Source organism: Delphinapterus leucas, chromosome 19 (assembly GCF_059928025.1).
Source record: "Delphinapterus leucas isolate spDelLeu-1000000601 "Yukka" chromosome 19, BTC_Dleu_Yukka2, whole genome shotgun sequence".
Taxonomy (NCBI): Eukaryota; Metazoa; Chordata; class Mammalia; order Artiodactyla; family Monodontidae; genus Delphinapterus; species Delphinapterus leucas.
This window is the reverse complement of record NC_143147.1, coordinates 49,925,035-49,952,965: the sequence shown is the minus strand read 5'-3', so window position 1 is coordinate 49,952,965 and position 27,931 is coordinate 49,925,035. Positions and strand designations below refer to the sequence as shown.

Here is a 27,931-nt window from a genome sequence, read left to right as displayed (position 1 = left end):
ATTTATTCTCCATCTTCCTACACCCCATGTCTTTGAGTACACTATGTCTCATAGCAGGAAGCCCTAAGTATCCATTCAGGTCTTGAGATAGCCAGGTGGATGGACTACCTACCTGATTAGAAGTGGGAGGTGGAGGAGGACCAGGGGGTGGTGGAGGGGGAGGAGGAATTGGCATCCTTGCCCTGTTTGCAGTTGGCACTGCTCTCTTTCCTTTTTAATCTGCAGCTTTAGGTCACTCATATACCTGCAAGTGAAACAGAAATAAATTCGTGAGAACAACTTTGCCATGAGACACACTGAGTACCCGGAGAACCAGAGGACTGAGCATGACACCAGGGAGAAACTAGGCACTCATCTCCTAGTCGCACTGTGATCTAGTCCAGGGCTCGGTAAATCTTTTCTGTAAAAGGCCAGATAAAAAAATACCTTAGGCTTTGTAAACCACATATGGTCTCTGTCGCACATTATCCTTCTGTTTTGTTTTGACAACCTTTTAAATTAATAAACTTTATTTCTTAGAGCAGTTTTAGGTTCACAGCAAAACTGAGCAGAAAGTACAGAGTTCCCCTAAAACCCCTGTCCCCCACCACACACACAGAGTCCCCCACTATCTATACCCTGCAGTGATACATTTGTCACAATTGATGAACCTACACTGACACCTCGTTATCACCCGAAATCCATAGTTTACATTAGGGTTCACTCTTGGTGTTGTACGTTCCATGGGTTTGGACAAATGTATAATGACAACTCTCCACCAATGTCGTATCATATAGAATCGTTTCACTGTCCTAAAAATCTCTTATACTGTATCTGTTCATCTCTCCCTGCCCCCCACCCCTGAACCCCTGGCAACCACTGAGTTTTTGTTTTTTTTTTTTGGGGGGGTGTACACGGGCCCTCTCACTGTTGTGGCCTCTCCCGTTGCGGAGCACAGGCTCCAGACGTGCAGGCTCAGCGGCCATGGCTCACGGACCCAGCCGCTCGGTGGCATGTGGGATCTTCCCGGACCGGTGCACGAACCCGTGTCCCCTGCATCGGCAGGCGGACTCTCAACCACTGTGCCACCAGGGAAGCCCAACCACTGAGCTTTTTAATGTCTTCATAGTTTTGCCTTTTCCAGAATGCTGTATAGTTGGAATCATACAGTACCCCTTTCTGATTGGCTTCTTTCACTTGGTAATATGCATTTAAGTTTCCTCCATGTCTTTTCATGGCTTGATAGCTCATTTCTTTTTAGCACTGAATAACATTCCACTGTCTGGATGTACCACAGTTTGTTTATCCATTCACCTCCTGAAGGACATCTGGGATGCTTCCAAGTTTTAGCAATTATGAATAACGCTGATATAAACATCCTTGTGCAGGTTTTTGTGAGGACATAAGTTTTTGACTCATTTGGGTAAAACATCAAGGAGCATGACTGATGGATCATATGGTAAGAGTATGTTCTGTAATAAACTGCCAAAATACCTTCCGCAATGGCTGTTCCAATTCACATTCTCACCAGCAATGAATGAGAGTTCCTATTACTCCACATCCTCGCCAGCCTTCTGGATTTCGGTCATTCCAATGTGCGTAGCAGTATCCTGCTGTTTTAATTTGCAATTCCTAAATGACATATGATGTTGGAACATCTTCATATGCTGACTTGCCATCTATATATCTTCTTTTTTTGAAATTAATTTATTTATTTATTTTGGCTGCACTGAGGCACACAGGCTTAGTTGCGGCACGTGGGATCTTAATTCCCCGAACAGGGATCGAACCCGGGCCCTCTGCATTGGGAGCGCAGAGTCTTAACCACTGGACCACCAGGGATGTCCCTATGTATCTTCTTTGGTGAGGTGCGTGTTCAGGTCTTTTGCCCACTTTTTAATCGGGTTGTTTGTTTTCTCATTGTTGAGTTTTAAGAGTTCTTTGTACATTTTAGATAACAGTCCTTTATCAGATGTATCTTTTGCAAATATTTTCTCTTACTCTGTGGCTTGTGTTCTCATTCTCTTGAATTTTACATTTAAAAAATGTAAAAACCGCGGGGCTTCCCTGGTGGCGCAGTGGTTGAGAGTCCGCCTGCCGATGCAGGGGACACGGGTTCGTGCCCCGGTCCAGAAAGATCCCACATGCCGCGGAGCGGCTGGGTCCGTGAGCCATGGCCGCTGAGCCTGCGCGTCCGGAGCCTGTGCTCCGCAACGGGAGAGGCCACAACAGTGAGAGGCCCGCATACTGCAAAAAAAAAAGTAAAAACTGGGACTTCCCTGGTGGCGCAGTGGTTAAGAATTCGCCCTGCCAATGCAGGGGACACGCGTTCGATCCCTGGTCCAGGAAGATCCCACATGCCATGGAGCAACAAAGCCCGTGCACCACAACTACTGAGCCTGTGCTCTAGAGCCCGCGAGCCACAACTACTGAGCCCATGCGCCACAACTACTGAAGCCCGTGCACCACAACTACAGAAGCCAGTGTGCCTACAGCCCAAACTCCACAACAAAGCCACCGCAATGAGAAGCCCGCACACCGCAACAAAGAGCAACTCCTGCTCACCACGACTAGAGTAAGCCCATGTGCAGTAACGAAGACCCAATGCAGCCAAAAATAAATAAATAAAATAAAAATAAATAAATAAACTTATTAAGGAAAGTTGTAAAAACCATTCTTAGTCATTGAGCCATACAAAACAGACCATGGACCAGATCTGACTCATGGACCACAGTTTACTGACCCCTGGTATAGTCACATCACTGGAATCTGATAAGAGCGTAAATACCACATGAGAATTTATCCAGTTATCAGTGGCTTAATATTTAACACTCAAAAAGTATACAGTTGTCTCCTTATTACAGTCTGTAAGTGATCCTCATTTCACAAATGAGACTAAAGCCAGGGAACTTTAGTCTTCATAAGACATTGAAGTAGGGGGCAAAGATAAAACTAAAACTCAAGAACAATACCCCCCAAAAGTCACCCCAATGAAATCCTACTTCTTGAACCCTCAAAAGTCAAAGCCAAATAATTGCAGAGGTTTGGTTCTAAACTCTTTACAAGGGTGATCAAAATCTCTCTGTGAATAAAGAAGTAACCACTTAAACACTTCTCTCAATGCCCTGAGAATGATAAAAGGGCAAATATTCCAAAGGTTCTATAAAACCAAGAACCTTTGTAGGTAGTAAATTTGATCAAAAACATGACCGTTAACATCTTCAAAATCCCAACTCCTTACAGTGGAATGCCACTCTAGGTTGGCTGCCCAACAGAGCTTTTTGCTCCAATCACAAAGAACTGGACAGTACTTTGGCTAAGTGGTTCCCACAGGGAATGATGTCTGAACTCACTTCAAGGAACGAGCAGTTGACTCCCCTCTAAGGGAAATACCTTCTCATTTCTGGTTTCAAAATTAAGTCTAGTCTTTCTTTGCCAGGAATCTAACATACTAGGCTTGAAAAATTGATCAAAATAGTAAATCCTCATAAGCAGAACATCTATCTCGGGGCGTGGGGGGTGTTAAAGTGAAAGAAACACGTGGAGAAGAAGAAAAAACCTTTCTTCTATTAAATTTTCTGGGTTCACTATGACCATTCCACTCAAGTCCCCATAGCAGTCATAAAGCTAGCAGCCCAAGAATAAGGAAAATAGTAGTTTATTCAGAAACAAACATTTTTAACTAATTCCAGTCACCTCAGTTCCCACCTTTTCTGGGTTTCCAGTTCTACCTACTTTGGCCACTGCCACAGTTGAAATGGTCTCCTAGAATGACCCGGAAAAGAGATTCAGACAAGTCCCTAGTTCTTTCCAGATCCACAGTTGATCCAATCTACATGCTACGGAGTAAGAAATGACCTAAAGGGACAAACTTAAGTCTGACAGTTAGAGTCATTTATTAGGCAAAGCAGTAGTTCTCTAGCAAGGCAAATCTTTTTTTAAAGTCACCCACTGCAGAAGGCCACTAATACATTATGCAGTTAAAGATGCCTTCTTAAAATAGGCTCAGGGGCTTCCCTGGTGGCGCAGTGGTTGAGAGTCCACCTGCCGATGCAGGGGACATGGGTTCATGCCCCGGTCCGGGAAGATCCCACATGCCGCGGAGCAGCTGGACCCGTGAGCCATGGCTGCTGGGCCTGCGCGTCCGGAGCCTGTGCTCCACAACGGGAGAGGCCGCGGTGGTGAGAGGCCCGCATACCACAAAGAAAAAGAAAAAAAAAATCACTTTTGGGAGTTCCCTGGTGTCCTAGTGATTAGGATATTCTGGGCTTTCACTGCTGTGGCCCAGCTTCAATCCCTGATCAGGGAACTGAGATCCTGCAAGCCATGCAGCATGGCCAAAAAAAAAAAAAAAAAAAATCACTACCAGCACCATGGTTGACTACCAGCAGTGGCTTTCAACTTTTCTTCTGTCTCCACAAAGACTGCAGGCATGACACCCTCCTACCAGGGACACTGAGCAAACAATGATACACTACAGTAGAGTATTATCACTCCCATTTTACAGGTGAGGACTCTGAAGCTCGAGGAGTGGGGTTACATGTATGCACACTAGGGAGAGAGGCAGACTGACTGAGCTAAGCGCGACCCCCCAGATCACTCAGGAGTAAACTGCAGAGTTAGGACTCAAACTCAGGTCTCCTGATCCCTTTCTATTTCACCAATCACCATGAAAAAAATCTCCACTGCAAGTTGGTTGGGTTTAGCAATTTTCTACTATTTTTCCTAAATGAAAACTTAACCCACTCCAAATTCCTATCTTAGGGATGGAATACAAACAGATCTCTATATTTTCCAAGAGCAAACCAATTTATATAATTTTTTTTTTTTTTTTTTTGCGGTACGCGGGGCTCTCACTGTTGTGGCCTCTCCCATTGCGGAGCACAGGCTCTGGACGCACAGGCCCAGTGGCCATGGCTCGTGGGCCCAGCCGCTCCGCGGCATGTGGGATCTTCCCGGACCGGGGCACAAACCCGCGTGCCCTGCATCGGCAGGCGGACTCTCAACCACTGCGCCACCAGGGAAGCCCAATTTATATAAATTTAAATTAACACAACTTTCCTTGCCCTGAAGATTCCCTAAAGAAGCTTTATTCAAACCAATTCAGGATCGACACTACAAGCACTAACCCAATGCAGAGGGTCTGCTTTGAGAACTGCTTTCAGTTGAGAACAAATGAAGCGGGCTTCCTTGGTGGCACAGTAGTTAAGAATCCACCTGCCAATGCAGGGGACACGGGTTCAAGCCCTGGTCCAGGAAGATCCCACATGCCGCAGAGCAACTAAGCCCGTGCGCCACAACTACTGAGCCTGCGCTCTAGAGCCCGCGAGCCACAACTACTGAGCCCATGTGCCACAACTACTGAAGCCCACGCACCTAGAGCCCATACTCTGCAACAAGAGAAGCCACCACAATGAGAAACCCGCACACTGCAATGAAGAGTAGCCCCCGATCACCGCAACTAGAAGCCCATGCACAGCAACGAAGACCCAACACAGCCAAAAATAAAAATAAATAAAATAAATAAATTTACTTTTTAAAAAAAGAATCTAACATTCCTGAAGTTAAACCTGAGATTAAACTAAAAAAAGGAAAAAAGAGGGTTCATCACGGAATTAAGTCTTTCCTTTCTGATCTATTAAATTAGAACTACAAACCTCACCATCTGTGTTCTTCAGAGTCCCTGATTTTCAGAAAAATTCTCATTCCCTTCTTAAGCCTTTCCACTTAAAAACCATGATAGCTTTTCACATCCTCAGGAGTCAGTTTCTCTGAAATAAAGATCAGAGAGCATTATTTCAAGTCTTCTTAATATCAAATTTATCACAAAATTCAGAGGTAAGTCTCCATAAAACTCAAGCAATGCACTTTTAAAAAGTGCTTTCTTCTATTCCTCAGAAGACAAAACCTATTTTTCTATTCAATTTCCAAATATTCGTACACTTTAGGAGCAGGAAACCTCCTGAGGACAAAGACAGAAACTACTTCCTTTTACATTTGATAAATGAAGAATCCAATTTAGTTGCTGCTTTTTATCATATATTTAAAAAGATCTAAGAGGTATTCCAGTTACCACTACAATTTGAGGGCTTTACTCAAATGGTATTCTGCTGTTATAAAACTCAGGTTTCAATACCAAGTTATTTTACAAAGAAAAAAATTTTTATTTTAAATCTAAATCTTAACGACATCCACTTTCATGCTGAGTGACCTCAGGTAACAGCACTCTCCTTTGATCTCAGCTTTGATTACAGAGTAAATTACAGTTTTTGTACCAAAGTACCCAACAAAATCCCACAGGGGAAAAAAAAAAACAGAAAAAACACCTGACCTTGAACATTTTTAAGTAGGCTGTCTCCCTCAGCAAAGTCTCAAGGGCCTTAGTTCTACCTTACAAGACTCAGTCATATGGATAGGAATTTGGGATGTCAACAAGAAAATTATCTCTCCTTTGTTAAATACATGTCAATTCTTTAATATCCTATTAAACTACTTTGTAATATAAAGGAACAGAGAGACAGCTAAAAGAGACATTTCAAGATTCTCACTGAAAGACCATTTAGCTCTGTCTACTCTGTCTCCAGATAATCTAAAGAGAAGACAGTTGTGTCTTCAAGAGGAAAAGGTTCCAAATGTTCCCCCAATGCAATTCTTCTGATCCCATAGTTCAAAACAAACAAACAAACAAACAAAACACCTCTCTAACAGTATGAGAGATGGAACATAAATATTCAGCAGAAAGAGAAAAATCAGTTGCTCTAGGACAAAGAAAAGTCACATAACAGACAATGGGGTTTTTGTTTGGTGTATTTTCATACCAGGAGGATAGAGGTGGCAAGATTTTCCAAGCAAGGACGTTAAAAACTCACTGATGGGACTTCCCTGGTGGTCCAGTGGGTAAGACTCTAAGCTCCCAATCCAAGGGGCCTGGGTTCAATCCCTGGTCGGGGAACTAGATCCCATATGCATGCCGCAACTAGGAGTCCGCATGCCGCAACTCAGAAGTCCAAATGCCACAACTAAAGAAGTCCACATGCCGCAACGAAGGTCCCATGTGCTGCAGCTAAGACCCGGCGCAGCCAAAATAAATATAAATAAGTAAATAAATATTTTTTTAAAAAAAGGTTTTACGGATATTAAAAAAAAAAGAACCATTGATGAATCAGCTGTCAAGACCATCCAATAAAATAACCAACCCTAGAAACATTCCCATCAAACAAGTGCAAAATGAGCAAGCCCACTTTGCATATTTCTCAACCATGTTACTGACAGAATCAATAGCAAGAAACCAAGGGTAACTGCAACAATGAAAATAAGTAGAAAATGATTAGGTAGGTTTTTTTTGGCCACACCGTGCGGCATGCAGGATCTTAGTTCCCTGACCAGGGATCAAAGCCAGGCCCTTGGCAGTGAGAGTCCTAACCACTGGACCACCAAGGAATTCCCTGAATGGGTAGGTTTTTGTTAAAACTGGATTCCAAATTCAACAGCAATCACCCCATTCTGATAAGCATTTCATTTAACAACTATTCCTTAAATAACCCTATAATGGCCCTGGTACCAGTTTAGACATTACCCTGAACTAAGAAACTTTAGAGGAACATTTCATGTATCTGTGTCCATTTTACCCAATGTGCTTGCTCTTAAGCACAGACAGCACCGTATCCTTCTATAGTTCTTTCCTATTATTTTACAGCACAGAGTAGGGGCTCATCTGTCACTTGTTGAACCGAACCAAATTTAAAAGTAGCATTGTCTGAAAGAGCAAGCAAGCCTGAGTTGAGGGAAAAAAGCAGTGAAGGATGGATCAATGTGCCAGAAATGGAAAAGACAAGAAAAGAGGTAAGGAAGAAACACAAGGCTATATACACATGTGTATTTCAGTGTTCCAAAAAATCTTAACTTGCTTAACCTGCTGAGTTTATTCATTCATTAATCCATCTATCATATGATAAACATTTATTGAGCACCCACTAGGTGCCAAAGCATTGTTCTATAACAATGGTTCCCAAGCGGGGTGATTTTGTCCCCCAGGAGACAGTTGGCAATGTCTGGAGACATTCTGACTGTCATGACTAGGAGGTGCTACTGGCATCTAGGAGATAGAAAACAAGGATGCTGCTAAACACTCTATAGTGCACAGGGCAACCTCCCACAACAAAGAATTTTCCCGTCCAAAAATGTCAATAATGCTGAGGTTGATAAACCCTGTTCTAGAGGCTGAACTAGACAAATTTCTACAATCTTGGGGCCTATATTCTAGAGGAAAAGATAAACAAGGAAACAAATACAATCTCAACATTTCCATTACTGACAAAAAGAATGAAAAAAAGAGAATCATAAAGGGAGAGTGCAGGAGTAGGGTATAGTGTTCTTTTAGATGAGGAGAGGGGTGGGGGCTGGGGGCTGGCTCTCCAAAGAAGTCTCTCCATGAACAGCCAAGCCCTAGAAACATCTGGGGAAAGAGCATTCCAAAAAGAATTCACAAACATCAAAGGGAAAACCGCCTGAGATAGTAATGAGCTTGATGTGTTAGAGAACTAGTGAAAAAGCCAGAGTAACTAGAACAGGGTGAGGTGAAGAGTGAGAGGAGATGAAATCTAAGGCCTCTATATAGGCCATCCTCCAAATCCAAAAGTAGTATCCTTCTCCATCCAATATGCCTATTATACCAAAGAAGTCTAAACAAACCAACAGCTTCACACCCAAAGTAAACAAGTTCCATCAGTTATCTCGTTCACTAATCTCACAGACTGTACACCTCATCTCTCGTTGGCTTGAGTACAGCTAGGGACCTAGGTACTAACTGAAAGCCTTTCAGGGTTAAAAGTCCCCTGATGGCAGTCTGCCTACCTGTCCACCTGCCCTTCAACCTTGCTCCTGAAAAGCAGTACAGTATGGGGAAGGAGGGGCTCATTACCACAGTGGCATAATGGCATCCAGTTCCTAAGTCACAGAACCCCACATGGGAGAACAGCCAGGAGCTACTGCCTAAGAGTATTCACATGCCACTGCAGGAGACTAACGAACAGCAGGAGCCAAACAGGTTCCTATAATTACGGAGGAACTGATGTCAACAGTGAACTATGAACACGCCTCCACGTGTTCTAGGACAGAATACAGCAGAGAGTTTCCACTAAAGCACTTCTGGTTTCTCTAAAATACAAGGAAATAGACTAGAGTAACATTCTTGTTATTCATATTTTACCACCCTCCCCGCCCAAAAAAGCTTTATATAGTCTGAAAATAATCTACAGCCCTCGTCTCTCAATGGAAAAGGTGCTCCCTCCCCCTTGAAATTCAATTCAGTCAAACCTGGTGAAACAGATTTCTATCATATGTAGAAATGGAATTAATTAAAATTCCAAGGTTACTCCATGAAGGGAAAAAAATCACTTCTCCAACTGCACGCATATTCCATCATGGAAATTCAACTCTGCAGCAAATTTGATTGATCCAACAAGTAATTTTTTAAAAAATCACAAAGGGGCTTCCCTGGTGGCACAGTGGTTAAGAATCCGCCTGCCAATGCAGGGGACACAGGTTCGAGCCCTGGTCCGGGAAGATCCCACATGTTGCAGAGCAACTGGACCTGTGAGCCACAACTACTGAGCCTGCGCTCTAGAGCCCACGTGCCACAACTACTGAGCCCTCGTGCCACAACTACTGAAGCCTGCGCGCCTAGAGCCCGTGCTCCACAACAAGAGAAGCCACCGCAATGAGAAGCCTGCGCACCGCAACAGAGTGGCCCCCACTCGCCGCAAGCAGAGAAAGCCCACGTGCAGCAACGAAGACCCAACGCAACCAAAAATAAATAATAAGTAAACTAATTTTTAAAAAAATTACACGCACACCATAATTTAAACTGAAAATCCTAGACTTCTGCAACTAAACCTGGATGTTTTACTCTTTACCTCAATGATTTTTCACTGTTACAAGCAGAACACAACCCTAGAAGAGAAAAGGATAGAGGCAAAAGAAAGATATATAACTATATGATGAAATCCTTTCAAATATAATTTTCCTAATAAGAGCATAAGTATACATCCCAAAATGCAGCTTTTCCCCCTAATATGACTCTTTCCTCTTGTCTCAGATTATTTTTCAAAAGCCCGAAAAACATAAACTCAGAAGCCTACATATTCATAGACGACTTGATGTGGTAAATATTAGGTACCACAGGTTATGATTCCCAGTTACAGGGCAACCCAGCAGCCAAGTCCTCTCATCTAAAATGATCACAAATCAATGAGAAGTCTACTCTTGTGTGCAATAAAATAACCACATCTGTGAAAAATTGCTTCAATAAAAAGACGGCTAGAGATAACTAATGCAAGAGCAACTGTAAACATAATACCTGAAAATCGTCCTAAACAGAGATCAGGGAATGACCTCACCAAACATCCCCAGCCCCTACCACACACACCCCTCAAAGCAAAGAGAAAATCCTACTATCCTGAAAGCACTGAAGTATTGGGAAGGTGGGGGAACATATATAGAAAATAGTCAACTGCAGTAAATCAGTAATAGTTCAAAGTGCTGTAGTGCTTCAAAACATAGCCAGTGATTCATAGTCAATGAGACAATAACACTTTATTTTTATTTTTTGGCCGTGCGGCTTGCAAGATCTCAGTTCCCCGAGCACGGACTGAACCCAGGCCATGGCAGTGAAAGCCTGGAATCCTAACCACTAAGCCACCAGGGAACTCCCAAGACAATAACACTTTAGATTTAGCACTGTTTTTGTGACTTCATTCAGCAAAACTGTTTCAATGAAACCTGTAAAATTCTACTAGAGCTGTTTTGATAGAGCTGTTCATCTTAGAATGTAAATCTATGTCAGAGCCGACATGGCTTCCTCAGGCTGCATTTTAGCTAATAATAGTAAGACTTCCAACACCTGAGTACTAGAGTACTACACTTGGCCTCTACAACATAGCTAAGACAGGTACTATTTAGCTCCTGATCGCCAAGCGACTCACAGCAACCAAGGAGCAGCAGCAAACACCTCATTTCCAGGTGTTTTACATACCAACAATAAAAGATAACAACTGTTTTTCCTTCTAAGGCCTAGGGATCTACAACACAAAAAGAAGAGAATGTGCCCTCTCATATTGTCAAAGTTAAAAACAAACTTCAGGGCTTCCCTGGTGGCGCAGTGGTTGAGAGTCCACCTGCCGATGCAGGGGACACGGGTTCATGCCTTGGTCCGGGAGGATCCCCCGCGTGCCGTGGAGCAGCTGGGCCCATGAGCCATGGCTGCTGGGCCTGCGCGTCCAGAGCCTGTGCTTCACGACGGGAGGGGCCACAGCAGTGAGAGGCCCGCGTACCGCAAAAAAAAAAAAAAAAAAACTTCAAATCACAGTGCTTTAACATCTCCAAAAATGATGCTGCATAAATCTAAGGCAGATAATTAGTAAATTTGTTTTTAAAGCCTGAGTCAATTTTCCATTTCAAATACAAAACAGATTCCTGGATTTGGACAGTGAAATGATGCAGAGTAGCTCAATGTTCATAACTAATATTTCCTCCCCACCCACACATCCCAGGAACCAGTGGGTTTACAAATGTTGGCTAAAAAAATGGAGTCATACAAGGCCAAAGTTATTACCATTAGCCAGCATTTAACTACAGAAGAGAGGAGTTAATCAGATGAAGGACACACATTCTAATTTAGAAATCCAGACCAAAGCTAGACAGACTAAAACGTAGTCGGAATACAGAAGCAACTTAGGATAGCAATAAATGGTTTAGAAGATCCTTCTAAAACAGAGCTTCCAAACTTGTCTGAAGATAAGACACATCGTAGGGCATCTGTTTAAAAATCAAGCACAAAAAAGATTGCTGGGCCCTAATCCAGACCTACTAAAATCAGAAATTTTGCAGGAGAGAGATCTGGGAATCTGTATTTTCAGTGAGCACCTTAAGTATTCTTGGTGTTAGGGAAGTCTGGAACACAGGGTTCTAAAGGAGCATTAGCAATCAACTGCTATCTGAATGGGTTTCAGTAAGGAAAAGGTGATGAATACGTTGGTTAAACATGAATATGTCCGTACATTTATCACACATAAACACCATCAAAATTACAGCAAAGGGATTTTTTAAGGCATAAACTTCAAAAAAGAAAAAAAAAAAACGGGAAAGGAGACAACAACATAAAGAGAGACGTCAACAAAATTTTGGAAGCTGGAAAGCAGATGCACTAGTGATAAATAACTTCACAGAAAGGAAAAAGCTAAATGCTTGCAGCAGTACGAAGCAAGCAGGTTCCTACCACAGAATCTCAGAAAAGGCTCAGAAATTGTAGGCACCTAATACCTCTGGATAAAGGAGTGTAGGAGGGGCTAAAACAGAATTGGTTGAAAGTCTGTATAAGAAATAAGATTCTTCCATCCTCTCTGCCCCCTCCCCCATGATGCCTGGCAGAAGATGAGAGAAGTTGAACCAGAGGGCCTCTTGAACCAAGGGACCAGTCATAGCTAAGGGCAGCAGAGCCATAATGAAAACAGAGGGATCAAGTGAAAGTCTAACTTGTACTCAACAATGAGACCTCTTCCCCCATCCCCAGCTCTCTTCTCCCACTTGGCTCCAAAAACACCTGCTGCTGGGCTTATATTCTCCAGGCAGAAGACTGGAGCAGCCCTCTCTGAGGAAAGTGACCAGTGCCAATTCACCCTAAAATGGTGCCCACCACTTGACGAGCCAGGGCTCCACACTCAGCTTTTTAGTGCCTCATCTTTAAAAATGAACAGACATAGCCAAGAATTATCAGACATTTCAAGAAAACCTCTAACATGAAAGACAGGAATCAAAGCAAACAAAACACAATTCCTGACAACGTGCAAAAATATTTATATATAAAATTCCAAAAAAATTTCCTGGAAATTAAAAACACTGATAGCAAGGACTTCCCTGGTGGTGCAGTGGTTAAGAATCCACCTGCCAATGCAAGGGACACGGGTTTGAGCCCTGGTCCGGGAAGATCCCACATGTTGTGGACCAACTAAGCCCACGCGCCACAACTACTAAGCCTGCAAGCCACAACTACTGAGCCCGTGTGCTACAACTACTGAAGCCCGTGCACCTAGAGCCCGTGCTTCACAACAAGAGAAGCCACCACAATGAGAAGCCCGCACACCACAACCAAGAGTAGCCCCCACTCGCCACCGCAACTAGAGAAAGCCCGCATACAGCAACAAAGACCCAATGCAGCCAATAAATAAATTTATTTGTTTTAAATTGATAGCAAAAAAAAATTGATAGCAAATATTAAAAATACAATAGAAGAGTTGGAAGAAAAAACTAAGGTTATCTGAAAATTGAATGAGAAAAAAAAAATTCACAAGGGAAAAAAAATTACAGGGCCATTCTAGGAGTTTCACCATCTGGAGTCCCCAAAAGGGGTTCCCAGAAAGAGAGAAGAGAGAAATAATTATCAGAGAGAGAATACATTATAAAAGATGTTAATACAAGAAAACTTCCCAAGACAGATGGAAATAAGTTGCAGACTGAAAACGCCCACTGAAGGTCAGCCATGATGATTTTTTTTTTTGGCTGCACCACCAGGCTTGTGGGATCTTAGTTCCCTGGCCAGGGATCAAACCTGGGCCCCCAGCAGTGGAAGCGTGGAGTCCTAACCACTGGACCACCAGGGAATTCCCAAGCATGATGAATTCCAATAACCATCCCAACGCACATCACTGCATTTCAGAATACCAGGGATAAAGACAAGACCCTAAATGGGACTTCCCTGGCAATCCAGTGATTAAGACTCTGCGCTTCCACTGCAGAGTCTTCCAGGGGGTGCAGGTAAAGACAAGACCCTAAAATCTCTCAGAGGAAAAACAGATCCCCCACAAAGAATCTAGAATCGGAATAGCATCAAACTTCACAATATGATTTTTGAAAGTTAGAAAATGACAAAGGCTTAAAATTTCCAAAGAAATATGATCCCCAACATAATATTTTATATCTAATCACACTACCAACCAGCGTGAGGGTAGAAAAGAGATGATTCAGACATGCAAGACCTCAAAAAATGCACTCCCTCCTATAAACCTTTTTTCATAAAGCCTCTGGAAGAGACTCCACTAATGTGTTCGAGTGTACTGAAAAGAGAAACTTTCATCCGAGTTTAGGGATGAATTAATGATTGACACTCAGAAAATCAAGCAAAAAAAAAACAACAACAAAAGAAAAAAGGCAATTATTATACTTAGGGGAAAAAAGTATGAAGAAGGAAATATAGTACACAGTCAATATACTGGATGCTTTTTTTTTTTTCCTTCTTTTGATAACACTCACCTCTACTCCCTTCTGGACTCATGGGAGAGGAGGGAGGCTGGAGGTCTGGGAACTACTTTTCCTAGAATCCCCTGTCAACGAGGCTGTGGTTTAAATTCCACCGACACAACTCATTCACTCAAGATCTGGAAGATGGAAGGAAGGTAGATGCTACTACTGACCTTCCAGGAGCAATGAGCAGGTGTGTGGCCTCCAACAGATGACAGACATGTGGTTTGCAACAGTTTTCAATATTCTGTAAATTGCCTGCTTTGGTGTTTAAGGCAGCCAAGATTATTAATGGTAGCAGTTTCTTACAATCCGCACGAGTGGCTTTCCCTGACCTATGCTCCCCTGGCCTTCCAATGATTTGGTAATCTGTGAAATCTCAAGAATGGTTGGCTTTTCTATTTGAATCCTGATATATAATACAAAATATTGATTTAAGTAAGATTGTGATATATCTCTATTAGGCAGATAGCAGGAAGGGTTGAGCGTGAAAAGCAACATAAGAATGCAAAATTCAGTGTCCACAGTAGAAATTCAATAGATAATATCTAAGAATTGAAAAACCAAGACATAACAGTGTGAGTATACTATGTAGAAACACGAAGGTAATATACATCAGGAAAAAAATACCAGAAGTATTCAAAGTGATTGAGGACAAATAAGGAGAAATGGAGCAGCTTTTTAAATTGTAAGACTTATAGTACTATTTGACTCTTTAAACGATGTATTCTTACTCTATTTTTTTAATTTAATTACTAAAAATCAAAAAAATCTAATGCCGTATAAGCAAAACCAAGCTTCAGACTGACCAAAATTTCAAAAAAATGAGGTCAGTACTGGATCTGTTACCAATGCAGTTAAAGAGAGTAGAAAATCCCAAACAAACCAAAATAACCCGTGTCTCACTCACTGTAATGGAAGCAGGCTGCCTAATGCAACCTGAATCTCTGGCACAGCCTGGGTGTAACCAAACAATGTTCACCACCCCAGAGCTCACTGCACCACAGGTCAAATATGGGAGGAACTTCCAGGCCACTGTGAGAATTCGTGACCAAAATTTAACTGCAAAGGTAAGCACAAAAATAGAGGGATAAATCTTAAAATCAATTACCTTAGCCCCCTTTTTAAAAGGTCTTCTCCTCAATTTAATGCAACTAATTGAAAAACAAAAATAACCATCTGTTGTCAAAATATCTTTAGAAGTTCTAAGAAACTGTTAATGAGATTAAAAGACTGTTACCAGGTAGGCTGAAACCTAGTCACCGATGACAAAAAACAGCTCTTCTCACTCTAGGTTGGCCATCTCATAGTACTAGCCCTCGACTTCTGTGTGCCTTCCTTCATTTGCACACCCCAAATATAAAAGTAGAAAGCTTAGACACAGAACAGTCAGAAGTAAGGAAAATCAGTGATGACAGTCTCCATTAAGAAAAGGCCTGGGCTTCCCTGGTGGCGCAGCGGTTAAGAATCCACCTGCCAATTCAGGCGACACGGGTTCGAGCCCTGGTCCGGGAATATCCCACATGCCGTGGAGCAACTAAGCCCGTGCACCACAACTACTGAGCCTGTGCTCTAGAGCCCGCGAGCCACAACTACTGAGCCCACGTGCCACAACTACTGAGGCCCGCGTGCCTAGAGCCTGTGCTCCGCAACAAGAGAAGCCACCATAATGAGAAGCCCGCACACAACAGAGTAGCCCCCGCTCGCCACAACTAGAGAAAGCCCGCATGCAGCAACGAAGACCCAACGCAGCCAAAAATAAATATTTTTTAAAAAAGGCCTGAAAGAAAATTTAAGCAGATGCTCCATAAAATGTTGATCCAGACTCCACATGGAGAGAAGTGTCATGCCTCATTTCAAAGATAATATATTAAGTCCCAACTCACCACAGATAATCTTATAACAAAGCTATGACTTTCATTGAAGAGTCTCTTTCTCTCACTCTAACACCCTTAAGCCATCAGATACACATATGCTCCTTGCTCAAATGCTAGAAAAACTTGCACATTTCTGCTAAACCAAGAGTCTACTTTGAGCTATGAAAACAGGACAAGCTGATCCAATCACACAAGAAAGGTACTAAATCAAACAGGACCACCTGGGCTTTGGGGAAGAGTACTGTGATTCCTGAACAAACGTCAATATAAAATATACAGCAGACATAGCAGATAAAAATGTTTTCATATATTCAGTTATAATGGCCCTTGAGCTACTGATTCATTTGCATGTCCAATAAGTCGTAGGCATTATGTTAAGACATATGGCCTAGATGATGGGTATGACAAATTATATTCAGTAGCTCACAATAAGAACATCTGTGTTCTCTCTCCAGCCCCATGAGGCTTACAAAAAAAAACAGTCAATAGTCTCCAGAAGTGAAGAGGTTTTCTGTTTCCTAAATAAGCAGGTCTGGCAAACTAACAATCTCATCATCCCCCATATAAGAACTGCTCCCCAACAATCTCCAAACCAGTTCTCAAGAGCCCAAAACTTTAAGTCCTAATCCAGCCACACAAGTTTAATTTGCAGGACCTAAAAGAAATCAAGATTAAAAGAATAGACTTTACCCAGGAAAGTTTTTAGAAAACATGTTCCACCGTACAGGCATCATACTCCTTTATGATATTGATGGGTTTCAGCATCAACACTGGTCAACTACTACATGTGGAAAGAAGTGGCAGGAAAAAGTGTCTATTGTAAAGGTTGAGCTCAAAATTTACTATGCCATTTAACTTTATCTTTGGAGAGCTCACACTCTCTGAAGCCTTGCCTCCTATCTCTCTGCTTCTCACTCCCTAAGCTCCAGACACACTGGAACTTCCTTCAATTCTTCAAAATAGCCAAGTTCTTTCCCTCCTCAGGACCTTCATCTATGCCATTTCCTCCCCTCATCCTTTAGGTTTCAGCCTTAGAAGTCAATTCCTCAGGGACCTTCCCTGAGTGCCTGCCTTCCCAATGAACCAGGGTTAGGCTTCTCATTAGCTCTCTCCACAGCACTTATAGCAAGAGTAATTAATTATTTGTTTAATGGATGTTTCCCCCACTAGACCATAATCGCATGAGTGCAAGCTCTGAGTCAGTTTTGTTCACTGCTGTATCTCCAGCACCTACCACAGTGCTTGGCACACAGCAGGAGCTCAAAAATTGTCACATAAGTGAATGACAGGGCCCCAAAAAAGCAGCTTCAGCAATTCTACTTATAATTTACCCTACAGATACAGTCACACATGCAAAGGACCAAATATATATAGTTATTCACCGGAGCATAGTTTGTAACAGCAGAAGACTGGAAACATTAAATATCTACCAGTACAGGGCAGGTGCCCACTCTCTCTACTGCTCATGCGGAATGATGGTCAAAATAAGTTTCTTATAAACTGCAGACAGAATTAGCAGTGTGCTACACTCGTTTAAAAAAATGCAAGAAATGTATGTATTTGCTTTACATGTACACAGTATCTCTGCAAAGGATCTCAAGAAACTGATAATATTAGCTGACTCTGGAGAGACGAACTGGAATGAAGAGTAGACAAGGGTGGAGGGCAGACTACTGACTGTAAACCTTTTTTTTTACCTTTCAAATTCTGGGCCACGTGAGTGTATTATCTATTTAAAAGAATGATATTTGTCAGGACTTCCTTGTTGGTCCAGTGGCTAAGACTCCACGCTCCTAATGCAGGGGACCCAGGTTCAATCCCTGGTCAGGGAACTAGATCCAACATGCATGCCACAACCAACAGTTCGAATGCTGCAACTAAAGAGCCCGCACGCAGCAACAAAGATCCCGTGTGCTGCAATGAAGACCTGGCGCAGCCAAATAAATAAATAAAGTATTTTTTTAAAAATAATATTTGTTAAAGACAGTCCTGTCCTTGTAAGACAGTGATAGCAAGAGTTTAAATTAATCTCATACCTGGATCTTTGATGACAAACACCCTGCCTACATCTGAGCACAGGGAAGGTAGAAGTGGAAAGAAGGAAAACACACTATCTACAAATCTTAGACAGCTTGTCCCATAGTAGACTGTACCACTTTAGAAAATGCCTTTTTTTCTTTTTTAAACAACCAATTGTTCCAATCTGGACTTATGGAGAATGTTTCACAGTCAGAGGGATTATTGGGAGGAAAAAAAAAGGGATTATTGGATTCAGCATTTCTATAAGCACAGAAAGCCGATTGATGAATTTGTACTGAAGAATTATCATAAATACCAACTAAAAACAAATTACTTTCACTCAGGGGCCTCAGTCTAAATGGAGCTTAATATGAATCCATGAAGTTTAAGAAACTAAAAATTTTTTGAAAACCAATTATTAAAATGGGGAGGACATCTACACACGTTCCTTGGATATACAGATGTGCCAAACTTCAAGACACTCTTCAGGAAAGAAAGACCTGAGACTAGGCTGAACACAACTCCAATAATCATATTTGTTGCCACAATCAAAGCCCTGGACCAGAGTCAAAACCTTTGGATCTGAACCTGCATATCAGGAACAGAATACTCTGGACTAACGATGGCAAGAGAAAGGTGAATCCAAGGCCACCAAGAAGAGGATTTGTTTTGGGGTTATCTCCAGTGTTACAAGGGCCACTGTCACACACTGCAAGAAATGATCTTCATAATCCATTCCAAGACCTAATGGAGACACAGTTATCTTCAAATAATTATCCCCTGAAAAACAAAAGGGTAGGGACTTCCCTGGTGGCGCAGTGGCTAAGACTCCACGCTCCCAATGCAGGGGGCCCGAGTTCGATCCCTGGTCAGGGGACTAGATCCCACATGCCGTGGAGCAACTAATAGTTCGCGTGCCACAACTAAGGAGCCCACATGCAGCAACTAAGACCCGGAAAAACCAAATAAATAAATAAATATTTTTTTAAAAGGGGGTATTCAGTAAGTAGAACACACTGAAAAGGACATTTACTAAGTAGCATTAAGTACTTAGTGTAGGGCTTCTCTGGTGGCGCAGTGGTTGAGAATCTGCCTGCTAATGCAGGGGACACGGGTTCGAGCCCTGGTCTGGAAGGATCCCACATGCCGCGGAGCAACTGGGCCCGTGAGCCATGGCCGCTGAGCCTGCACGTCTGGAGCCTGTGCTCCGCAACAAGAGGGGCCGCGATAGTGAGAGGCCCGTGCACTGCAATGAAGAGTGGCCCCCACTTGCCACAACTGGAGAGAGCCCTCGCACAGAAACGAAGACCCAACAGAGCAAAAATAAATTAATTAATTAATAAACTCCTACCCCCAACATCTTCAAAAAACAAATAAATAAAGTATTCAGTGTAGTCATACTAAATTGCTGTAACTTTGCCAAGCCTAAATGGCAAGTTAGAAGCCAATTCCTGGCTCCCCTATTTGATAACCTATTTGCCTCCACAGGCATGGTAAGCCAAAATATTAAGAGATCTAAGACTGACACAGACATTAGCAAATGTATCACCTTCTTTCCCTACTAACATTGTTTTTCTCCATAAAGTTCTATTCAGCATTTTAAAATACCCCTCGATAATAATACCAAGAAGTGCGTGTGAGTTTAGCCTGTGGCTCCCCAGGCTCAAAGGCTTGGGAGTGAGAGGGAGGCGAAAAAAAGAGTGGGAAACACTCTTTCTCTCTTCCTCAATGCCTTGGACTTTCAAAGCTAGGCAAAGGCAATGATTCTGCATTTAATCACCAGATGAATAAGTAACAGGTTTGAATTTAGGAGAAACATAAAGGCATGTAAGAACATTCAGTAAAGAGTACCGCCTCCATTTCCTTGCAGAGCAGCTCTCAGGATCTGCCAATGAACCTCACTTTGACATGAAACACCCCATCCACTCTAATCCGGGCCACATCCCTCAAGAGACAGTCAACCGGAACTCTGCCAACTTCTGCTCGGGAGCTGTGTAAAGAACAGTAGCAACAAGAGCCTACTTTGAGAAGGAGATCAACAATCACACTCAAGAAGAAAAGAAGTTACTTGGCAAAGGGAAGCATGTTGCCAAAATGTTAGTCACAGCTTCAAGGTCCTGGTTTGTGTTTCTGCAACTATTCTTTGCTTTGACAGAGTCCATTCTCTGGCCCAGCAAACCCAGCTCAGCTTCTGTCCACCCTCCCCATTTGAAGCAGTCAAAAATCCTTTCAATTTGGTGGTATCAAACTGTGACACAGACAAGATGTCCACCAGAGACTGAAAAGGAGGAAAAAAATGTGCAATTTGCCATTTTCCACTTCGGACTGGCTCCAGTAGAGCAATGGAAACACATGACAGGATAGGAAAAATGGAAAACCATTATGTGAAAGAAGCAGGCTATACCAAAAGTCTGCCCAGAGCTCTGAGCCTCCACAACTTATTTCAATACCTTAAAAACAAACCAAAAAGACACACTGTAGGTTGAAATGACAGCAAAATATTAAGCACGTTTTTACCCCCAAATAAGTGTACAGATGGGTTACATCCTGATAAACCTATTGTAAGTTGAAAATACTGTTAATTCGAAAAGACATTTAATACGCCTAACCTACTGAACGTCATAGCTTAGCCTAGCCTACCTTAAATGCGCTCAGAACACTTACATTAGCCTAGAGTAGGGCAAAATCATCTAACACAAAGCCTATTTTATAACAAAGTGTTGAATATCTCACGTCATTTACTGAATACTGTACTGAAAGTGAAAGACAGAATGGTTGTATGGGCACAGAAAGGTTGTAAGTGTATCAGTTGGTGTGGCTGACTGGGAGCTGCGGCTGTCTGCCTCTGCTCAGCATCACAAGAGAGTATGGTGCCAAATCAGGGAAAGATCAAAATTAAAAATTAGAAGTACAGCTTCCACTGAATGCATATCACTCACACACCATTATGAAGTTGAAAAATCTTCAATGGAACCACGGTAAGTCAGGGACCACCTGTATACACTTCATACCTGCAGTTCTTCCTGGGGTTGGGTTGCTGAAACAGCCTGAATCAGCAGGCCCACGGTTTTCAAAATTACTTCAAAACAATAAGAACACAGGTTCAAGTCCACCAGGTTACTCTCCCAATCAAAGAGCCCAAGAAGTCAAGAAAGAACACCCGACAATTTTCTCTTCAAAAGAAATAGGACTTGTGCTTTCCCTTCTTAAAAGCCATCAGTAAAACCAGAAAACTGTACAGTTCTCAACACCTTCCACTTTCCTCTGCATTTCACCTTTGTGCTGACATCACCTAACTAATCAGTACCAACTAAGGTAAACACTACTCTGATATCAAGTGTGAGTTAGAATCTGCCCCTTCTTAAGCAAATCCACATCAGACTTCAGAAATGCCAAGACCTTCAGGAACACTTCTAAGCTAAACAAATTCACCTAAGGGCAAAGTGTTTATAGAGTATTATGCCCAAAGAAAACGCTAGAACAGTCAAGATGCTAAAGGATTAAGAATAAAGAAGCTAAAATTGTCCACAAACACACTGCTTCCCCAACAACTGGCAAAAAGGGCCAAAGTGACTGGACCAAAGCAAAAGGCTCAACTGTCTACAACACTATTTTCCAGTGAATTCTCAAAGACAATAAAATAGAAATAAAATACTGCATTCTTCCACATTCTCCATCAACCAACCTTATTTATTCCCAATTCTAACTTCCCCATCTCGGTCTTGATGGCAGCCAATACAATGTAACACAACAATATGAAATTTTTGGCTACTAAAAGTTGACACTGAGAAAAGTTTAATAATTGGACATGTATCAAATCAAAACCAACTCTTCCCTGGCACACACACACAAAAAAATGTGCAAGGCTGAGAGGAAGAAACTGGGAAAGACATGTCTTCTAAATATCAATATCTCAATCCAATTTTCAGGGATCACTTCTTTGCAACCACTTTAAAGATCCCATTTGGTTAACACAATCTTTTAGAAGCAGAGAGGGATCAAACCTACATTTCCAAGGGAAAAAAATGAGACAGTTTAATGATTTGCCTCAAAGTTACTTAGTAAATCCTTAGGAGTCCTTGTTCCCTGAGGTTCTGTTCTGGTGTGTAAAAGGAGAAAAAAAGTCACCCAAAACATACCATAAGTCATTCAGAAACAAACATAGGGCAAAAATAACACGATGAAAAGGGAGGTGGATCCTGGAGGTGCCCAGAACTAGACTTCACATCACTCCAACCTGAACCTTCAATTGCAGGTTGCTCCCATGCGAACCCCAACGTTTCTCAATCCAACCTTTAACTCAAATCTGATTCCTTCTCAACTAATGTTCTCCAGATTCCCTCTAGAGTAAGCAATTTCCTCAGTTATCCCTTCAACCATTGGTTTTCACTCATCAACTCCCAAAATGTCACGGCGACCTCCTCACCCGGAGCATCCTGTTAATTACCTGTTCCCAACAGGTCCTCCCTCCCCATCTCCCTTTTTGCGCACGGTTACCTCGTTCCTCACCCTGAGTCGCCGTCTTACTCACCTTACCCAACCCTTCAGGATCCCTGATTTCCCGTCTCTCAATAACCTTCCTCACCTTTTCACAGTCGGCGCTCGCCCCACACCAATTCCCGACCACTCCTCCCTACTTAGATTCCCCACGCCCCCTCTTCTCCAGGTTCTTCAGGCCCAGCCCCCACTCGCCCTCCCCTCAGGTCCCGCCCCCAGGACCCCTCTCTCCCACAGGCCCCTCCTCCAAAGTCCCCCCTCTCTCTTCAAGCCCCGCCCCAATCGCCCCTCCCCCGGCTCTCCCTCCCATTCAGGTCCTCAGGTCATTTCAGCGACGGACCCACCCTCCCCGGCCTCTTCCCGACCTGGGCACAGCGCTCCGGGAGCGAATCCTCCGCCACCTCCGCTCCGGCTCCGTCCCGTCCTGCTTGCCCCCCGGCAAGCTCCCTTTCTCGCCGCCGCCGCCCCTTTTGCCAACCCGGAAATGGATCTGCTCCCACCGTCCCCAGCGTCCGCGAACAAAATGGAGGAGGGGAAAAGGAGGAGGGAGCAGAGCGCGAAGAGAAGCTACACGCATGCGCCCCTGGAAAGCCCGCCCCCTGCCAGGGCACGTAAAGGCGGAAGTGGGCGGGTGGCCGCCATCTGGAGAAGGTCGCAGGAATTTGGTTTAGCAGCTAAAAGCTGGGATCGCAACTTTGGCTGCGATTAGAATCACCTGGTAAGACTTGACTAAATAGTGATACCTGAGTTCCATCCCCAGAGATTCTGATTTAATTGGTCTTGTGTATGGCTAGGCATCGGAACTTTTAAAATTGCGGAAGTGATTCTAACATGTTGCGGAGGTGGAGAATCACTGAGCTGAACATCTTTTTGAATATCTTTTTCATCTTTTTTGCGCGCGCGCGCGCACACACACACCCCATAAATATCCTTTCCTAATTTCGAGTTAACGAAGAACCCGCCCCAGTCAACCTTGCAAGGGCTCAGTAGTCAAGCTCTGGTTGTCACGGGAACAGAGGCAGGCCTTGTTAACAAGTTATCCTTAACGTCATCTTAGCAGCCTGACTCGAACACCTGTGAACATCCGTCTCCTCTTTACCGGGCCTAGGCTTCCTCAGTTTCCAGAGCTGGGGGTTGGTGCTGCGGACTTCCAGCTGCCTGGATCAGGGAAAGGAATCCTGTGCCCTCCCTGGTGGGGCTGCTGTTAACTCGGTCCCAGCTGAGTAAGGATCCCTCCCTAGTCCACCCACAAAAATGCTTTTCCGTTGCAGTCAACCCCATTGTCTTATATCTTCACAATGTCCTTTGGGTCTCTCCATCATCCTTATTTACGCTGAATCCGAAGTAAGGGGATAGAATTGGGACTTAGTTCTCACTACTTACTGCGTGCCTTTGGGCCACAGCTACCCTATCTGTAAAATGGGTCTACATAATAGTGCCTGTCCCAACTGTTTCATAGGGTTGTTGGAAGGCCCAAATGAGGTGATGAATAGGAAAGCACGTGATAAAGTGCTTTCATCAGGTCCCCAACTCTTAAATGCTTTAATGGAAAATTGAGGAATTTTCAGGGCAAACAAAGTAAGTGAAGGCAGGGGACATAAAGAGAGATAAGTGGAACACTGAAGCAGGCTTTTGCTCTGAGGACACTTGCCTAACTAGATGAATTTGAGCTTTTTCCAGGTCTTGTGGGAAAAGAAAACACCCCAGGACCTCCTCAACAGGGGAGTTTAACAAGACATTCTCCTTCATAAAGATGGGACCCCAAAGGACTACATCCTCATGGTTAGGGTGAACCAGAAATAAACCTGTCCCCTCCTCCCTTGGATGTAGGGTTAATAGAGATAGATTCTAGGCTCAGATGATAATAGATTTTTCACACAGAATGTTCAGTAAGACAGTGAAAGTCATGTGGATAGTTCTTGGTTGTGCAGAATGGTCCCTTCCATTGCCAAAATATAGCATCCCTAACTCCTGCCTACCAAATGCCAGTAGCACGAACTTATCATTGGGATAAACAAAAAAAAAACCACAGGGAATTCCCTGACGGTCCAATGGTTAGGACTCCGTGCTCTCACTGCTGAGGGCCCAGGTTCGATCCCTGGTCAGGGAAATAAGATCCCACAAGCCTTGCAGTGGGGCAAAAAACAAAAAAAGCTACCACGAATTTCCAACATGCATCCATGAAGAACCACTGCCCCATGCTACACTGTCAAGTTGCCAGGGGCCAATTTGTGAAGGACTTTTTTATCTCTCATGAAAAGTTAGATTTTTATCTCTAGGGCAAGAGGGAAACCACTAGAAAGTTTGAGCCGAGAACTGCCATGACCCACTTTGCCTTCTAGAAAGATCCCTCTGACTGACTGCAGCATAGAGGATGGATTAGAGGGGACCAGGTTAAAGGCAAAAGTGTTGTGGACATCTAAGTGAGAGATGATGGATGCCTGCACTGAGTGGCCGCTGGGTATGACTGGGCACAAAGACTTTGGAGGCAGTGCTGTCGGAAGAGCCCAAGGCCTCGAGTCTTAGTTCTCCCCACTACTGAATAGGGTGAGACTTTGGGCAAGGTACTCAACCTCTCCCAGCCTCAGGCTCCCCATCTGCAAAGTGGAGAAAAGACTAAATGGAATGCACCTGAACGGTGTACACACTTGGAAAGCATTCATGAGTCATAGTATATTCACTATGTCACATTCGTTGCTGTCTGCAGGCTCTCTCTAGTTTCGGTGAGTGGGGGCTACTCTTCGTTGCAGTGTGCGGGCTTCTCATTGCGGTGGCTTCTCTTGTTGCAGAGCACGGGCTCTAGGCGCACGGGCTTCAGTAGTTGTGGCTCACAGGCTCAGTAGTTGTGGCACACGGGCTTAATTGGTCCGAGGCATGTGGGATCTTCCCGGACCAGGGCTCGAACTTGTGTCGCCTGCATTGGCAGGCAGATTCTTAACCACTGCGCCACAAGGGAAGTCCCGGACTATACACTTTAAATAGTGGTTGCAAATTATATCTCAGTAAAACTGCTACTCCCCCTGAATGCAAAACACTATATTGTTTTGAGATATATACATATGTAATGAAAGTTTACAGAAACTCATGGAAATGATACCACACTCAGGAAAGTGGTGGCCTCTGGGGAGAAAGGAAGAGCCTGTGACTGGGGGCAGGTACTAGGAGCCTCAGCTGTAAGGTAAGATTTCATTTAAGCTGAGTGGTGGAGACACGGGTGTTCATTATATTAGTCTTTAAACTTTTTGTATGATTGAAATATTACACAACACATTTAAAAATAACTTTTTAACAAGAGTGAATGGTTAGGATACACAGGATATTTGCCAGATGCAAAAATCACCGCATAGTAACTGCAAAGAGAAAAAACAAAGCGTCTTTGCAAAGAGAAAAAACAAAGTGTCTTTTTAATGGAGAAATCTGGCAGTGCCTCCTTAACCACAGAGTCAAACTCAGCCACCACTAATATGGGCCAGCCTGACACTGTTCGCCTCCCGGCATAATGCTATTAACAGCAGCACCTATAAAGTATTCTTCCCTAGAATATTTAAGCTCTGGAAAACTACTAGAGCTATACGGTCCAAGCTGGGAGCCGTTAGTCACTTGTAGCTATTGATCAATTAAAATGTCATTATTCTGCACAGACATAAAGAAAGAACAGACTTGTGGTTGCCAAGGGGGTTGGAGGTGGGGGAGGGACGGACCGGGAGTTTGGGGTTAGTAGGTGCAAACTATTGTATAGAGAATAGATAAGCAACAAGGTCCTACTGTATACCACAGGGAACTATATTAACTCTCCTGGGATAAACCAGAATGGAAAAGAATGTAAAAAAAGAACGTAGGGCTTCCCTGGTGGCGTAGTGGTTAAGAGTCAGCCTGCCAATGCAGGGGACACGGGTTCGAGCCCTGGTCCAGGAAGATCCCACATGCCGCGGAGCTACTAAGCCCGTGTGTCACAACTACTGAGCCCACGTGCCACAACTACTAAAGCCCGCGCGCCTAGAGCCTGTGCTCTGCAACAAGAGAAGCCACCGCAATGAGAAGCCCGCGCACCACAACGAAGAGTAACCCCCACTCGCCGAAACTGGAGAGAGCCCGCGCACAGCAACGAAGACCCAACGCAGCCAAAAAAGAAAATAAATATATAAATTTATTTTTAAAAAAGAACATATATATGTGTATAACTGAGTTACTTTGCTGCACAGCAGAAATTAACACAACACTGTAAACCAACTTTACTTCAATAAAAAATAAATTTTAAAAAAGGGCTTCCCTGGTGGCGCAGTGATTGAGAGTCCGCCTGCCGATGCAGGGGACACGGGTTCGTGCCCTGGTCCGGGAAGATCCCACATGTCGCGGAGCAGCTGGGCCCGTGAGCCGTGGCTGCTGAGCCTGCGCGTCCGGACCCTGTGCTCCGCAACAGGAGAAGCCGCAACAGTGAGAGGCCCGCATACCGCAAAAAAAAAAAAAAAAAGTGATTAGTCTGAATTGACATATGCTGTGGGTATAACATGCATACCAGATTTCAGTGACTTAATACAAAAAAAAGAATGTAAAATGTCTCAATATTTTTATATTGATTACATGTTGAAATGATATTATTTTGGATATATTGAGTTAAAGTATTAAATTAACTTACTTGTTTCTTCTTCTTTAATGTGACTACTAGAAAAATTTTAATTACAGATATGGCTCACATTATATTTGTATTGGACACTCCTCTCTAGACAGAACTAATAGCTTATACTCTATAGAGGGGACGGGGATGCAAGTAAACAAGAGCATGGGGAAACAATCAGACAAGTCAAGAATTTACAAGACGTCTGTCCTAGACTTTGAAAAGTCAATGTCATCGAAAAGAAAAGAAGCTGTTCTAGATTAAGAGGCTAAAGAGAAATAACAGCCGAATGCAACGCGTGGACCTTGATTAGATCCGGATTTTTTTTTTTTTTTTTTTTTTTTTTTTTCTGTACGCGGGCCTCTCACTGCTATAACCTCTCCCGTTGCGGAGCACAGGCTCCGGATGCGCAGGCTCAGCGGCCATGGCTCACGGGCCCAGCCGCTCCGCGGCATGCGGGATCCTCCCGGACCGGGGCTCGAACCCGCGTCCCCTGCATTGGCAGACGGACTCTCAACCACTGCGCCACCAGGGAAGCCCAGATCCGGATTTTTAAAAGTTTTCTTACAGATTTTTTTGAGACAACCTGGGAAAATTAAATATAGACTGAATATTAGCAGATATCATGGAACAACTGTTGATTTTCTTAGGT

General features: G+C 43.4%; 1 protein-coding gene across 11 annotated transcripts in view; it reads right to left on the bottom strand.

Moving 5' to 3' along the window:
• The window catches only part of WIPF2 (WAS/WASL interacting protein family member 2), a 43,045-nt gene extending 19,905 nt beyond the window's left edge, over positions 1-23,140 (bottom strand). Inside the window, exons 1-2 of one of the 11 annotated variants that reach the window (XM_022557779.2) lie at positions 23,030-23,140; positions 113-244 (exon numbers count right to left, since the gene is read on the bottom strand). In XM_022557779.2, coding sequence (XP_022413487.1) covers positions 113-175 — 63 coding nt within the window. In that variant the 5' untranslated portion in view covers positions 176-244; positions 23,030-23,140. Of the gene's footprint in view, positions 1-112; positions 22,847-23,029 lie in introns of those variants that run through there. The other 10 variants (XM_089901221.1, XM_089901223.1, XM_022557781.3 and 7 more) reach the window with 10 other exon arrangements.
• Positions 23,141-27,931: the final 4,791 nt, after the last annotated feature.